We start from the raw sequence: 14,003 nt of genomic DNA, 5'->3' as shown, positions 1-14,003 counted from the left end.
AAATTTTATTGGAATATGGTTGACTTACAAAGTTGTGTTAATTTCAGGCATACAGCAAAGTAAATCAGTTACATATATACATATATACATTCCTTTTCAGATTCTTGTCCCATATGAGGTATTACATAGTATTGAATGAATTTCCCAGTACTATACTGTAAGGTCTTGTTATCCATCTATTTTATATATAGTAGTGTATATATATCAATCCCAACCCCCTAATTTCTCCCCCCAACCCCTCCATGATTTCTCTTTGGTAAACATTAGTTTGGTTTTGAAATCTTTGAGTCAGTTTCTGTTTTGTGAGTTCTATTATATCATTTCTATTAGACTCCACCTATTAGTGATCTCAGATGGTATTTGTCCTTCTCTGACTTATTTCACTTAGTATGACAATTTCAGGGTCCATCCATGTTGCTGCAGATGTCATCATTTCATTCCTTTTTATGGCTGAGTAATATTCCATTGTTTATATCTACTACATATCTTCCTTATCCAATCCTCTGTTGATGGACGTTTAGGTTGTTTTGGCAATAGTGCAGCAGTGAACATTGGGGTGCATGTATCTTTACAAATTATGATTTTCTCTGGACATATGCGAGAGTAGGATTACTGAATCATATGGTAGTTCTACAATTTAGTTTTTTAAGGAACCTCCATACTGTTCTCCATACTGGTTGTACCAGCTTACATTCACAGCAGCAGTATAGGAGAGTTCTCCATACCCTCTCCAGCATTTGTTTGTAGACTTTTTGATGATGGCCATTCTGAAGGACTCTTATTTGTTAAATCAACTGCTCATTTTCAGAAGCTATATTCTTTCACATTAACATGTCTAAGAATGTAACTCAATAACAGAGGTCTGTGTTTAGAGCAGGAATAATATTATATTATATTATTAATAATAACCAAAAAACTCAAAAATGTGAAAAAAGATGGTACATGTTACATAGTAAAGCATAAAACGTTTCTGATTCTTTTATAATATTTCATCATACTTACCTGATAATGCTTCTTTTCTCACTGGTTAAATTTAAAAATTAATGATGTTGGCACAGTGGCCAATATTAGGAACCTTGGGTCATACTCTTTGCTGATCCGTGATGCACATGAATTATAAATGAGCAAAGATAAGAAATAGATCTTTCGATGGGAGTCCTATATTTTATACTTCTTTTTTTGTCTTTTGTCTTTTTAGGGCCACACGTGCAGCATATGGAGGTTCCCAGGCTAGGGATCTAATCGGACCTGTTGCTGCTGGCCTACACCATAGGGACAGCAATGCCAGATCAGAGCTGAGTCTGTGACCTACACCACAGCTCACGGCAATGCCAGATCCGTAACCCACTGAGCAAGGCCAAGGATCAAACCCACAACCTCATGGTTTCTACGGGAACTCCTATTTTTCTATTTCTTTCTCCTGTTTTTATTATTCACTCAACTCTTTAGAGTTGATCATTGATTTTTTTAGTTAATCATTTTAATAGGCGTTTGCCCTTCCATATCCTTTCCAGGCTAGCACATGTACAATTCTCATTATCTGTGATTTTTTAAAAAATTGTCACAAGCATCAGGAGTAGGCTATGTATACAGCTCAAGAAAGAACAACCTTATCTTTCAATAACTGTGCCCCTCGAAGAACACAGCCTGAGAAGAGATGTTTGGTGGATATACCAAAGGGATATGTAGCTTTGGAGGGCAGTCTGGATATCTCAAGCAGTACTTCCCAAACTTTAATGTACATTAGAATCATGTGGATTGCTTGTTAAAATTCAGCAAGTCTGGGCTAAGGCCTGAGATACTGCAGTACTGACAAGCTACTAGGTTGTGTGGTACTAGGGTCCTCAGACCAGGCTTTGTGACGTAAAGCCCTAATACAGAGTTTCTCATTCTGAGTCAGTCGGTAGAAGCATCTAGGATACCAGTTAAACATATAGATTTGAAGCACCACTTCAGATCTACTTACTGTGTCGGGTCTCCAGGGGAGGGACTTGGGAATCTGAATTTTTACCTGGTTCCCAGGTGAGTCTGTCACTGCTAAAATTGTGGTTACCAGGAAAACAAAAACGTTTGGTTCACACAGACTGGTAGAAGATACGTGGACTATATGGTCAAAGTCTGACTTGAAAGGTTTGCAAAAATTTTACCAGTTTTAATGTAACTTCCCTAGTCTCTAGTTTTGTCCCCACTGTTAGGCTGCAGTTCCTGTTCCGGTGAAGACTCAGCCAAAGGGAAAGATCTAGACTCTGGTTTAATCATCTCTCTAGTACTCTACTTTTCCTAAAAGACAAATGTGATACCAGCTTAATGGAATAAAAGGAGGAGGCACTTTGCAAGCAGCAGCTATGTGTTTTACATGTAATGGCAGGAGATTCTAATTTTGTTCTATTTGTGAAATCAGTTGGTCTAATTGAGTGTATATCAAGAGAATTTTAAACTGCTTAAGCATAAGTAGTTGGTGTTATTAGTGATTCAAGAATTCATGTGCTAAAAACATTAAGGTAGGTTTTTCTCTTTGGTCATAATATGGATTCCATTATATCTAGTATCTCTTGATTTGATTGCTTAGGTAGAAAAATATGCCAAAGTGGAAAAGTCTATCAAATCTGATGACTCACAACCAACAGTCTGGCCAGCCCATGTAAGTAACCAGTGTAGTTTCCATTACAACGGTGTTATTTCTAATTGAGGAATCTGAAATTTTTTTTATTTGGGGAGGGGTGTCTTTTTTAGGGCTGCACCCGAGGCATATGGAAGTTCCCAGGCTAGGGGTCAAATCATAGGTACAGCTGCCAGCCTACACCACAGCTCACGGCAACACTAGATCCTTAACCTACTGAGCAAGACCAGGGATTGAACCTGCATCCTCACGGATACTAGTCAGGTTTGTTACGCCAAAGCCACAACAGGAACTCCTGGGATCTGAGTTTATTAAACATAAAGTACAGTCGCCTTTACCTTGGGGTCTTCTTTTATTTATTTATTTATTTAAGAACATTCTGGTAGTTCAGTGAATTAAAAGAAGGAACAGCTATTTAGTTTTGATTTTCACAAAGTATGGTTTCCATTCTAAAGGACAGTTTTAATGTGTAACTGCATTTTTACTTTTGGTTGCATGTTAGTAGTTTGTTTTCTGTTTCAGATTAGTAATTAGTAAGTTTTTCTGAGGCTGTCTTTAAAGAGAAATGTTTTGTGTGAATTTCTCTAATTGTAATACCTTATTAAAGGGAGAAAAAGGCATAATATATGTAATTAGGTGAATCTGAGAGTGAAACGATGGGAGATGTTTTATATGTGTAAGAGCAAAAAGACTAATGACAAATAGAAACAGGTTTGCTTTTAAAAGTTTTATCCTTTTAATATTTGCATTCATATGTTCAGTATATGAAATTCTGACATAGTCACTCAGGCTTAATTAACTAAATATCCCATTGGAAAATCATTTTCAAAGTACCATGTAAAAAAAGAATCTTGGGCTTTATTCTCTTAAGCAGTCTTAAATAGATCTATAGACTGTTCCAAGTGTCTTCTTATTGCCATATTTATTCCTGATTTTTGTTAATCCTGATTACTTACTGGAGAAGGTGTTTATTTGAGATGCTCTGTATTTTTCAGGATATAAAAGATGATTATGTATTTGAATGTGAAGCTGGTAATCAGTATCAGAAAACAAAGCTGACCATTTTGCAGTCACTTGGTGATCCACTTTACTATGGTAAAATACAGCCATGTAAAGAAGATGAAGAAAGTGACAGTCAGATATCTCCATCCCAGTGAGTTCTGTTAAATACTTGTGATTGACAAAAGAAGCCATCAGAATTTACTTATATCTCCTTTGAAAGATATGCCTGTAATACCCTACTTGGTATAGTTATGTATTGCTACTTAGGCCTTTAAGCATGAAGGCTTCTGGGCAATAGTTTGTTTAAATGGGAAGCAGGTGTACTATATAAATGGAAATGGAAAAGCTCTTAAAAATACTTGGTATTTCAGCACTGCCTGTAAGGACACAGACTCTCTGCTTAATGTCGTTAGTGGCCCTGAAATACACACACACACACACAATTGTCCGTCAGTACTCATAGGGGATTGGTTCCAGAACCCGCTTGGATACCAAAATCTGCAGATGCTCGTCTCATATAAAAATGGTATAGTATTTGCATCCTATGCACATCTTCCCACATACTTTATCTAGATTACTTATAATCCCTAATACAATGTAAATACTATGTACATAGTAGTAAATACAATTTATATGTTATATAAGTAGTTGCCAGCTCATGGCAAATTCAAGTTTTGCTTTTTGGAACTTCCTGGAACTTCTTTTCCCCTCAAATATTTTCAATCCATGGGGATGCAGAATCTGCAGGTATGGAGGGCCAGCTATAGTTTGATCTTCCTCAACTTAATGGACTGCATATATTTACTACAAGGTACCCAGCATTTAAGTTTTATTTTTATTATTTTTTATTATTCTGTTTTTAAATCAAGTTGCTATTTTGAGAAGAAGGAAAAATAGAGACTCAGCAGAAAATATCAGTGGCCAGTTCTACATTAAATCATTTAAAAATACTAATTGAAACTGCAGCAGAAAGACAGATTTTTAAAGAATAACCTTATCGGAGTTCCCGTTGTGGCCTAGAGGAAACAAATCTGATTAGTAGCCATAAGGATGTGGGTTTGATCCCTGGCCTCACTCAGTGTTGTGATGAGCTGTGGTATAGGTCACAGACGCAGCTTGGATCCCCCATTGTTGTGGCTATGGCATAGCAACAGTAGCTCTGATTTGACCCATAGCCTGGGAACTTCAGTGTGCCACACCTGTGGCCCTAAAAAGCAAAAAAAAAAAGAATAACCCTATTGATATCTAAGTAAAAGTCAGGAAATCCTAAGCTAGTGTTTATCAAATATTTTGTACAGTAGAAAAAAAATTGTATTGGGGAAATAACAAAAAAAAAGAAAAAAATTCAGATATTTTGATTAGCTCTGTTTTTTAGTCTTCCTCTTAAAGATATACATTGGTCATTTTAAACAGTTACTAACTTTTCTCAAACACAAGGGTATAACTTATGTTCTCACTTTAAAAAACTGATTCAGAAAGCCAACTGATGAGATCTGTTTAATAAGAGAGTTGATTTTTTGCCTTTTACATCAGGACGTTGCTGCAAATATGCTGCATGATTTACTGCCTTTCCATCACTCTTCCATATTCATAAGTTACTTGATGTAATAGCTATGAAGTTAAAGTTGGAGCTTGCATTAACCAAGTTTTTTCTTTTTTTTTTTTACATTTTATATTTCAGCTTCTCCACAGATGATCATTCAAATTGGTAATTAAAAAATAAACAAACTCACTATTTTAATCTGTTAAGAAATCATATAAATGTCAAACTCCTTTAAAAAATGTGGTAAAGACATTTTATTTGAATTGGCGATAAACTACCTTTCATGTCTAAAATGTATCTAAGATCCTGCTGTGTAAACATTAATAATGACTTCCAAAATTAAAAGTTAAAGTGAGAGGAAAGCCAAAGGCCTTGCAGCAGTAGTTCAATGAATTTTGCTGTAAAACAGACACTTGCAAGGGTGTTTAGCACTTGGTAACTTTCAGCCCAGATTTTGTTTTGAAATAAGGTTTTTTGCCAAAATAAATCTCCCTTAAATTAAATCAGCCAAATTATTCACAGAATTATTTTATAATGCATGCAAAACTTGGTCATTGCTTCATGTTTTTTAATGTGTTTTTACTTTTTTTTCTTCATGATATCTTGGTAGATTTTAACTCAGTTTATAAAAATCATTGTCACTAAAACATGGAAGCCTTCAAAAGTAATCTCAAGGCTCCTTAAAACAAGTCTAATTTCTCTTCTTTTTTTAAAAAAACAATTTAGGTTCATTATTGGATCAAAGACTGATGCTGAGAGGTAAAAATATTTGCATCTTTATTTTTGATCTGGATGGATATGATAAACTTCACTCTTAATAGAATAGAGAGTACTCCATTCAGAGTCAAGGCTTCAATTTTAATTATGCCTTAGGTAATGCTAGGATTTTTTAATGGAATTAGGAAAATAACAATAATGTGTAAAATATAGCTTTATTTTAAACAAAATTTAGATATATCTACGGTAGCTAAGAAAAAGAATTTCTAGGTAATATTTTAATCATTACGTAAGTGAAAGTCAGTGGTGATTCTTTTGGCTGCCTATTGGTGCAGTAATACCTGTAATTGCTGTATTAGAGACAAGATACTGAAAATACGTCTTTAGGTTTTTTTTTTAACTAGCAAAATGTTTTCAGCATTAGCTTGTCACTGAAAAATTAGAAGAATGTCCTTTTAAGAAAGAAAATGGTCTGATTTTGATTTTTGCGTTAATTTTAATAGAACTTTTTTACTATTTATTTCCTGTGTAATAAATTTATGTTTAAAACTGAGTTAGCTAATCTTTATCTCTTTTGTCCCTAATGTTTCAGAGTAGTCAATCAGTACCAGGAATTGGTCCAGAATGAAGCCAAATGTCCAGTGAAGATGTCACATAGCTCCAGTGGCTCAGCCAGCTTGAGTCAGCTTTCTCCAGGGAAAGAAACAGAAGTGTGTGGTTTTTTTTGTTTTTGGTTTTTGTTTTCCTGCTGTTACTTTTTTCTGCCTGATTTTTTTCCCAAGGAATCTGAAAAAATGTTAAGGACATTTTTAATTTTCTTTTTATTATTTAACTTTTTATAATGAAAAATTTCAAATGTACTCAAAGGTAGAGCAAAAAGTATAATGAACATTTGTATATACTGATCACGTGGCTTCAACAGTTACTTTTCTGCAAAAGGTTTAAGAGTAAAGCTTTGCTGTCATCTCACTCTGCTGTTCTCCCTCTAATTCATTTTCCCCTATCTTTCCTTTAGAAAGCTTTTATTCATCCTTTATGTATATTGTAAGTTATTTTATGGATTTCCTTTTGTGAAATTACACTCTTTTGAAACATCTCTAATACCTAATCTATAGCCATTAAGAATACTTTGCAGGAGTTCTCTGGTGGCTCAGCAGTTTAAGGATCCTGCACTGTCACTGCTGTCTTGGGTCATTGCTGTGCCACAGGTTCAAAACTTGACCCTGGAACTTTCCCATGCCGTGGGCACAGCCAAAAAAAAAGAATACTTTGCAGAGTTTTAAACTGTGTTTTCATCCAGCAGTGTTATTAATAGGAATTTCTGATGTGACTGATTTTTAACGAGTATGCCTCATGTCACTGTCTCTTAGCAGCCTGAGACCGTGTCAGTTCAGTCTTCAGTACTAGGAAAGGGACTAAAACATCGACCTCCGCCCATCAAACTTCCCTCAAGCTCAGGGAATAGTTCTTCAGGTATTATATTCCTTACTTTTCTCTAATCTAGAGTGAGAACATGTGATCATAATCTGTTTACTCATATTTTGATTTACTCAAAATTTTGAATTATAAATGTAAGAAATAACAGAATACACAGGGTTATGAATTACAAATCTAGGAAATAGCTTTTATGTTCTCCTTCTAGGTAACTATTTTACACCACAACAGGCCAGCAGCTTTCTTAAATCTCCAACTCCTCCTCCTGCTTCTAAGCCACCCAGTCTTTCTCGGAAGTCATCTGTGGATCTCAATCAAGTTAGCATGCTTTCTCCAGCTGCCCTCTCACCTGCCAGTTCATCACAAAGTGAGTCATAGCTTAATTCTTCATTAATTCTTCATAAGCTTTTGCATTAGTGTTTCTTAAAATGGCTCTTTTTGACCAGTGAAATAGTGAAATCTAAATGTACTGTCTACTCAAAGTGTATAAGTTTTAAAAAGCTTCAGGCAAATCTCTTGTTGACTGTATGTATTGTGTTTATTGTAATTGTATTTGTTTTTCTGTATTTATGTATGCACCTTGTGTATACCTTTCTCATAGACTTGCAACCTACACGTCTCCTGAAAAAAAATAATCTGGTAGTTAAATGTGGCAATAAGACTCCAAATTATTTTTTATTCCAATGCACCCTAGGACCATTTTACATTTTATGTGCGCTATGCACCTGATAGGGAAAAAGTGTCATAAGAGTTGGTGCTGCAGTCCTATCTTTGTAAATGTGAGAAGCCAACTAGTTCCAAGGTGGTGATATAATAAACTGAAAGCCAATTTTTCAATAACACCCCTACACTCCATAAATTGTTGTCAGTTACTAAAATGTGGGATGATCATTAAAGCATTATTCTGAAGATACTAAAATATAATTTTTACTACTGAATACTTTTTTTTTTAACATCAAGAAAAATTACTCAGGAATTCTAGCATTAGTTTGGGAGAATTTCTTCAAATTAGTAATTATCTGAGATACTTAGGTACCAACTAGCAAAAAAGCATTCCAGTTTTTTAGATTTTTTTTTATAGATACTAATGTGTGCTAAAAAGTTTTGGTACACTGCACAGTGACAGGGTGGTCTTCGCATTAGATGTAAACATCTTCATCTTGATAGCTCAAAAGGTGTAATTTTTCTGCCTTCTTGTTTTGCACAAAGAAAAATTTATAAATTTCCTGAAAGTCTTATTCACACTTCTTATGTTGTGGGTATGGATTATGTTAATCTACTGCACACAGTTGTTACTTTAAGTAAGGGTTGAGTGACAGCTTCTGGACATTCACATTTCTTTCCTTTCTTTCTGCAGGACATGAAAGCTAAAAAAGAAAACACCTCAAGAGCTTTTGGTTTTATTTTTTTGGTTTTTGTTTTTTGTTTTCTTTTTTTTTTAAATTGATAAACTGTGCATACTTCATTCACAACAGATTTTCTATACATTCTACATTTAAACAGAAGTACACAGTTACTGTTAAAGATGCAGTATTATCTATCAAATGTTTTGCTTTATTACTGTTTTATAAAATTTGTCAGGATAAACTTAATGTGTTAGGAATTAAACATGTACATTTAGGTGCCAAATATGATTGTTAACCATATGTAATTTATTAATATGTTCAGAGTTTATCTCAGACTGTTACAGAAAATAAGCAGTATTTCTAAATGAAGTCCTAAATTAGTGTAATCGTAAATAACAAAAATTAATTTGAATTACTTTTAAACTTTTTAGGCCAAAGGTAGCATGTAGGAAACTATCTTCTAAATGGGTATTGTGGTAGAATATAAATGTATATTTTTACTGTTACTGTAATAGCATCTCTGATGGGATTTGTAGGTGATATACTGCATCCTTAATTGTAATTGAGTGTAGCAACACTCATGTATCGTGTAGAAATTAACACTTGCAGTTAACTGCTTAAAAAAAACTGGAACAAATTGTCAGTGCTAAGTAAGATTCCATTAACCTTATTTTAAAAAGGACTGGCCATTTATAACAAACTAGCAATTTTTATTTTTCTCAATGAGCAGGATCTGGAACTCCTAAGCCATCTACTCCTACACCAACCCCTTCATCGACCCCACACCCTCCTGATGCTCAGAGTTCAACTCCTATTACCCCTTCAGCTACCCCTACTCCCCAAGATTCAGGCTTCACCCCTCAGCCCACTTTGTTAACTCAGTTTGCTCAGCAGCAAAAGTCTCTGAGCCAGGCAATGCCTGTAACGACCATTCCTCTTTCCACCATGGTAACATCCATAACTACAGGAACCACGGCCACCCAGGTCATGGCAAACTCTGCTGGACTTAACTTCATCAATGTAGTGGGCTCTGTTTGGTAAGTTTGCAAAGATGTCCTGATTTTTTTTTCCTGAGATATTTTCACCAATCTAAATAAATCCTTATTTGTGAAATTAAGAACAAATCGCATGTTATTTTAAGAGAGTATAGCTTCTGTGTGGATATATACTGTCTCAACAGTTATGTTTTAATTTTAGATCATACATCTGTTACATGTATGACGCTAAGGTGATACTATTTCACATTGACAGCAGCTTAGATTTTCCTGTTTTGCCTCTGCATTACCATCTTTCATTCCATTGACTAGTACATTACTCTTCCCAATTATATTTTATACCTTGATAAATATACAGTGTTTAATTTTAGCCAAACTTGCTATCACTTTCTAGCGTGAAAATGAAACTTTTAAGCTTCCAAATAGATATTTAAGATAGAAATATCTGTGTTTGTTTAGTAGTTTGTCTTTAATGAAAGGAACTATGTGGCTGATTTTCCCTTTTATAGTGCTAGTTTAATGCTTTGTCTTATTCTCCTGCAGTGGAGCTCAAGCCTTGATGAGTGGTTCAAACCCTGTGCTGGGCTGTAACACTGGTGCCATAACTCCTGCAGGAATAAACCTGAGTGGCCTTCTACCCTCAGGAGGTCTGCTACCAAATGCATTGCCCGGTACAATGCAGGCAGCTTCTCAAGCAGGTCAGAATATTGGAAATAATAACTTCTAACAAAATCAAAGTCCATGCTTATGTAAAAATGTCATTTTAAGGATATTTAAACATTTAACATCCTAATTTTACATAAAATACTATATATTGGAAATACTTCCTTTCAAAAGCTTGTTAAAGTTCTGCTGTTTGAATTGAAAACCATCTAGCTTTCAGCTTCTGTGGAAAAACTTGATAGGCCTATAAGTCTGCAGATTTTACCTTTGCCTTCCAAACATTATGATAAAACTAACTTTGATTGTCAGTGTAGTCCTGTTTCAAGTAAAAGAAATATATTCTGAAAATGTGTGTATGCAAGAAAGGCAACATAGCATGGCACTTAAAAGCCTGCATCTGGGAGTTCCCGTCGTGGCTCAGTGGTTAACAAATCTGACTAGGAACCCCAAGGTTGCCGGTTCGATCCCTGGCCTCGCTCAGTGGGATAAGGATCCAGCATTGCCATGATCTGTGGTGTAGGTCACAGATGCGGCTTGGATCCCATGTTGCTGTGGCTCTGGCATAGTCCCGTGGCTATAGCTCCGATTAGACCCCTAGCCTGGGAAACTCCATATACTCCCAGTGTGGCCCTAGAAAAAGAAAAAAAAAAAAAAAAGCCTCGGTCTGAAGTCAGACATTCTAAATTTGAATGCTGCTTGTGCAACATACTCTACCCCCTGTAATCATGGCAGAGTTAACATTTGTGCCTCACTTTCTTCATAAATAACATGAGGATAGGAGTTCCCAGGTGGCCTGGTGGGTTAAAGATCTGACGTCACTGCTGTGGCATGGGTTTGAGCCATGGCCTGGGAACTTCTCTATGCCGTGAGTGTGGCCGAAAAAAGTGGAGGGGAGTATTATGATAATACTTACCCTTAGAGGTAAGTGAATGTTGATGAACTGCTTAAACTATGCCTCAAACGTGATAAACATAAACATTCAAAAATATTTGCTATCATTATCATCATTAGTAGTAATTTTATTCTAGTAGTAGTAATTATAATTATATATACTGGAAAAGAATTTTAACAACTTGTGCTATTTTTTAATGCTCTTTAAGGCCATGTATAATATCTCAAGACAATCTAATTTCTTCTGAGAAAAAAAATTAACAGTAAAAAGAAGCTTGACTTAATAAGAAAAACTTATCAGAAACTTTCTATGAGTTAGGACAAAGAGAACCTCAGAATATAATTTGAACATGTTAATAAATTACTCTGATTTTCTAATTCTAGCTAATATTCTTGATGTGTATAAATGTGCTTTAGTGACAGAAGCCCTGAAAATGGAGTCAGTATTGAATTTAGGATGTTTATATGTAGTTCTACTAGTTAATTGTAGCTCCAAATCCTGTCTGTGGTGCCTGAAAGAAGTCACTTAGTTTTTCCTTAGCACAGTTTTATCTGTTCTAAAATGGGAATAAAAACATCTAACTTCAGTTGGTACTTAGGAGAAATAAATTAAGTGATATGAAAGTGCCTTCAGTAAGCTATAAAAAGCATTATACAAATGTCATCCACTTTTAAAGGGAGTTGTGTCAATTTTTTTTAAGTGAATGCCTGGAGAAGTATCAGTATTGCCATATTTTTATCTGATTGTGCTTTTTCCGTTTCTTATACAAGACTTTCATACTGTTATCTGAGTTGTCTGCTCTTTATCTTTTTTAATACAATTATTTGTGTAGAGAATTTTAATTGGTATTTGACTTGGTATATTTAGTTAGGAAAATATGTACATACTTTTGAGACTGAGATCAGCAAACCATTACCTGTAGTCCAAGCTAAGAATAGTTTTACAATTCTAAAGATTCATTTTTTCCAGGGGGTGTTTGGTCAAGATAAGAGAAACAGTATGTGACAGAGTCTCTGCGTGGCCCACAAATCCTTCTGAAAGTTTGCCACCCCCTGCTTTATGATATACTCTATCTTGTGTCACAGACTTGGGAGAATAAGTCCAGAATTCACAGAGCATTGTTTCCTGACTTTTAGCTTGAACCTCACACACACAAATTCACTGTTCCTTCATATTATTAATGTTAGCATTTGTACTTTAAAAAATAGATCAGAGCATACTGGTTCTCAGATACAGGATTATTATCATATACTGTTAGCACTGAGAATGTAAATAGATGCTAGTACCTGAAATGTATTTACACAACAGTGGCAATTTTATTATATTTTTAGTGTTTGTATACCGCTAGATTATTTTTCCAGCCCACACTCAAAATAGTGATAAAGTCGTCTTAGTTTTTGTAATATGGAATACAGTGTACATCTTGTGCTCCATATCTTTGAATGAGATCTTAGTATTGATAAATACTGATGAAAATGAGATTTTTTTTTTTTTTTAAGAAACATTAGGAGTATAGGAAATAAGCACAACTATGCAGGAAGTACTTAAGATGTTGTATTTTTATATACTAAAGCATAAAATTCTTTTAAGTATAAAAAGATTTTAATTTGCTGTTATAACCATGAGTTTTATTTAATAGGTGTTCCATTTGGTTTAAAAAATACTTCAAGTCTCAGGCCCTTAAATCTACTTCAGGTAAACCTTAAACACTGCTTTTTATTAAAATTTATATATTATTATATATTTTTAAACCATGTATGTCTGTATATTTCAGCATTTGAAATTTTGAGGTTGTTTTAAAATTTTCTAAGGGTGGTTATCTTTGTATGGTCAGGTAGTTGAGGGGAAAGAATTGGTATCCTGTGTCCAATTTTATCAGCTCTAGCACCCTTGCCGAATCAAGAACTAGTTTTTCCAGAAGGGAAGAGTTGACAACTGCCAAGGAAAAGGACTTGCCTCTAGTAATAGCAGCAGATATAATTAGAAAGTAATTCCTCACTCCGCAGATTTTTATGTATACATATATGTGGTATTGTTTGCTTACAACAGATTTTATGCATGAAAAGAAATTTTTTAAATTAGGTATGTATTCTTTACTGAAGAGAATATGACTTGGTAGCACAATGTCAGGCACCTGGTGTCATTCAGTAAATGTAGCTCTATTTTTGTATAATGATGAGACTTTTTTTTTTTTTAATATAGTATCTGTAGCTTTTTTTTTTCTTTTCTTTCTTTTTTTTTTGTCTTTTCTAGGACCACATCTGCAGCATATGGAGGTTCCCAGGCTAGGGGTCTAATCGGAGGTGTAGCCTCAAGCCTACACCAGAGCCACAGCGACACAGGATCCAGGCCACATCTGCGACCTGCACCACAGTTCACGGCAATGCTGGATACTTAACCCACTTAGCAAGGCCTGGGATCGAACCTACAACCTCAAGGTTCCTAGTCGGATTCGTTAACCACTGAGTCATGATGGGAACTCCGATCTGTAGCTTTTTAAAAATTATAGTTGATTTACAGTGTTCTGTCAATTTGATGAGACTTTCCGTATACATGTTATCAGTGTTAGCATATAAAGAGAGATTGTAGGTGAAGAGTTAATAAGTACATGTTGTGATCTTAAAATATTCTAAGTTTTATGCTAGGTCCTTTAAAGATGGAGTCCAGTATCAAACTAGTAGGTTGGAAAATGGATGGGATTATCTACAGAGAATTTTTAGAAAAGGTAGACGTGAATATAAAAATTTGGAGACACAGAATGGCAGATCTGTGAATTATTGGGAAATAAACA

The 14,003-nt window shown here is 34.8% G+C and overlaps 1 protein-coding gene across 44 annotated transcripts in view; it reads left to right on the top strand.

Annotated features, from left to right (window-relative positions):
• Positions 1 to 14,003, top strand: part of SUPT20H (SPT20 homolog, SAGA complex component) — a 39,178-nt gene that overhangs the window by 18,998 nt on the left and 6,177 nt on the right. For 16 of the 44 annotated variants that reach the window (XM_021065234.1, XM_021065235.1, XM_021065230.1 and 13 more), the window contains 10 exons: positions 2,570 to 2,641; positions 3,616 to 3,773; positions 5,304 to 5,330; positions 5,892 to 5,924; positions 6,475 to 6,592; positions 7,253 to 7,355; positions 7,525 to 7,683; positions 9,393 to 9,699; positions 10,201 to 10,355; positions 12,852 to 12,907. In XM_021065234.1, coding sequence (XP_020920893.1) covers positions 2,570 to 2,641; positions 3,616 to 3,773; positions 5,304 to 5,330; positions 5,892 to 5,924; positions 6,475 to 6,592; positions 7,253 to 7,355; positions 7,525 to 7,683; positions 9,393 to 9,699; positions 10,201 to 10,355; positions 12,852 to 12,907 — 1,188 coding nt within the window. The remainder of the gene's footprint in view (positions 1 to 2,569; positions 2,642 to 3,615; positions 3,774 to 5,303; positions 5,331 to 5,891; positions 5,925 to 6,474; positions 6,593 to 7,252; positions 7,356 to 7,524; positions 7,684 to 9,392; positions 9,700 to 10,200; positions 10,356 to 12,851; positions 12,908 to 14,003) is intronic. The other 28 variants (XM_021065237.1, XM_021065238.1, XM_021065260.1 and 25 more) reach the window with 5 other exon arrangements.

This window comes from Sus scrofa, chromosome 11 (genome assembly GCF_000003025.6).
Source record: "Sus scrofa isolate TJ Tabasco breed Duroc chromosome 11, Sscrofa11.1, whole genome shotgun sequence".
Lineage (NCBI taxonomy): Eukaryota > Metazoa > Chordata > Mammalia > Artiodactyla > Suidae > Sus > Sus scrofa.
The sequence above is the reverse complement of the archived record's forward strand: the minus strand, read 5'-3'. Positions and strand labels throughout refer to the sequence as shown.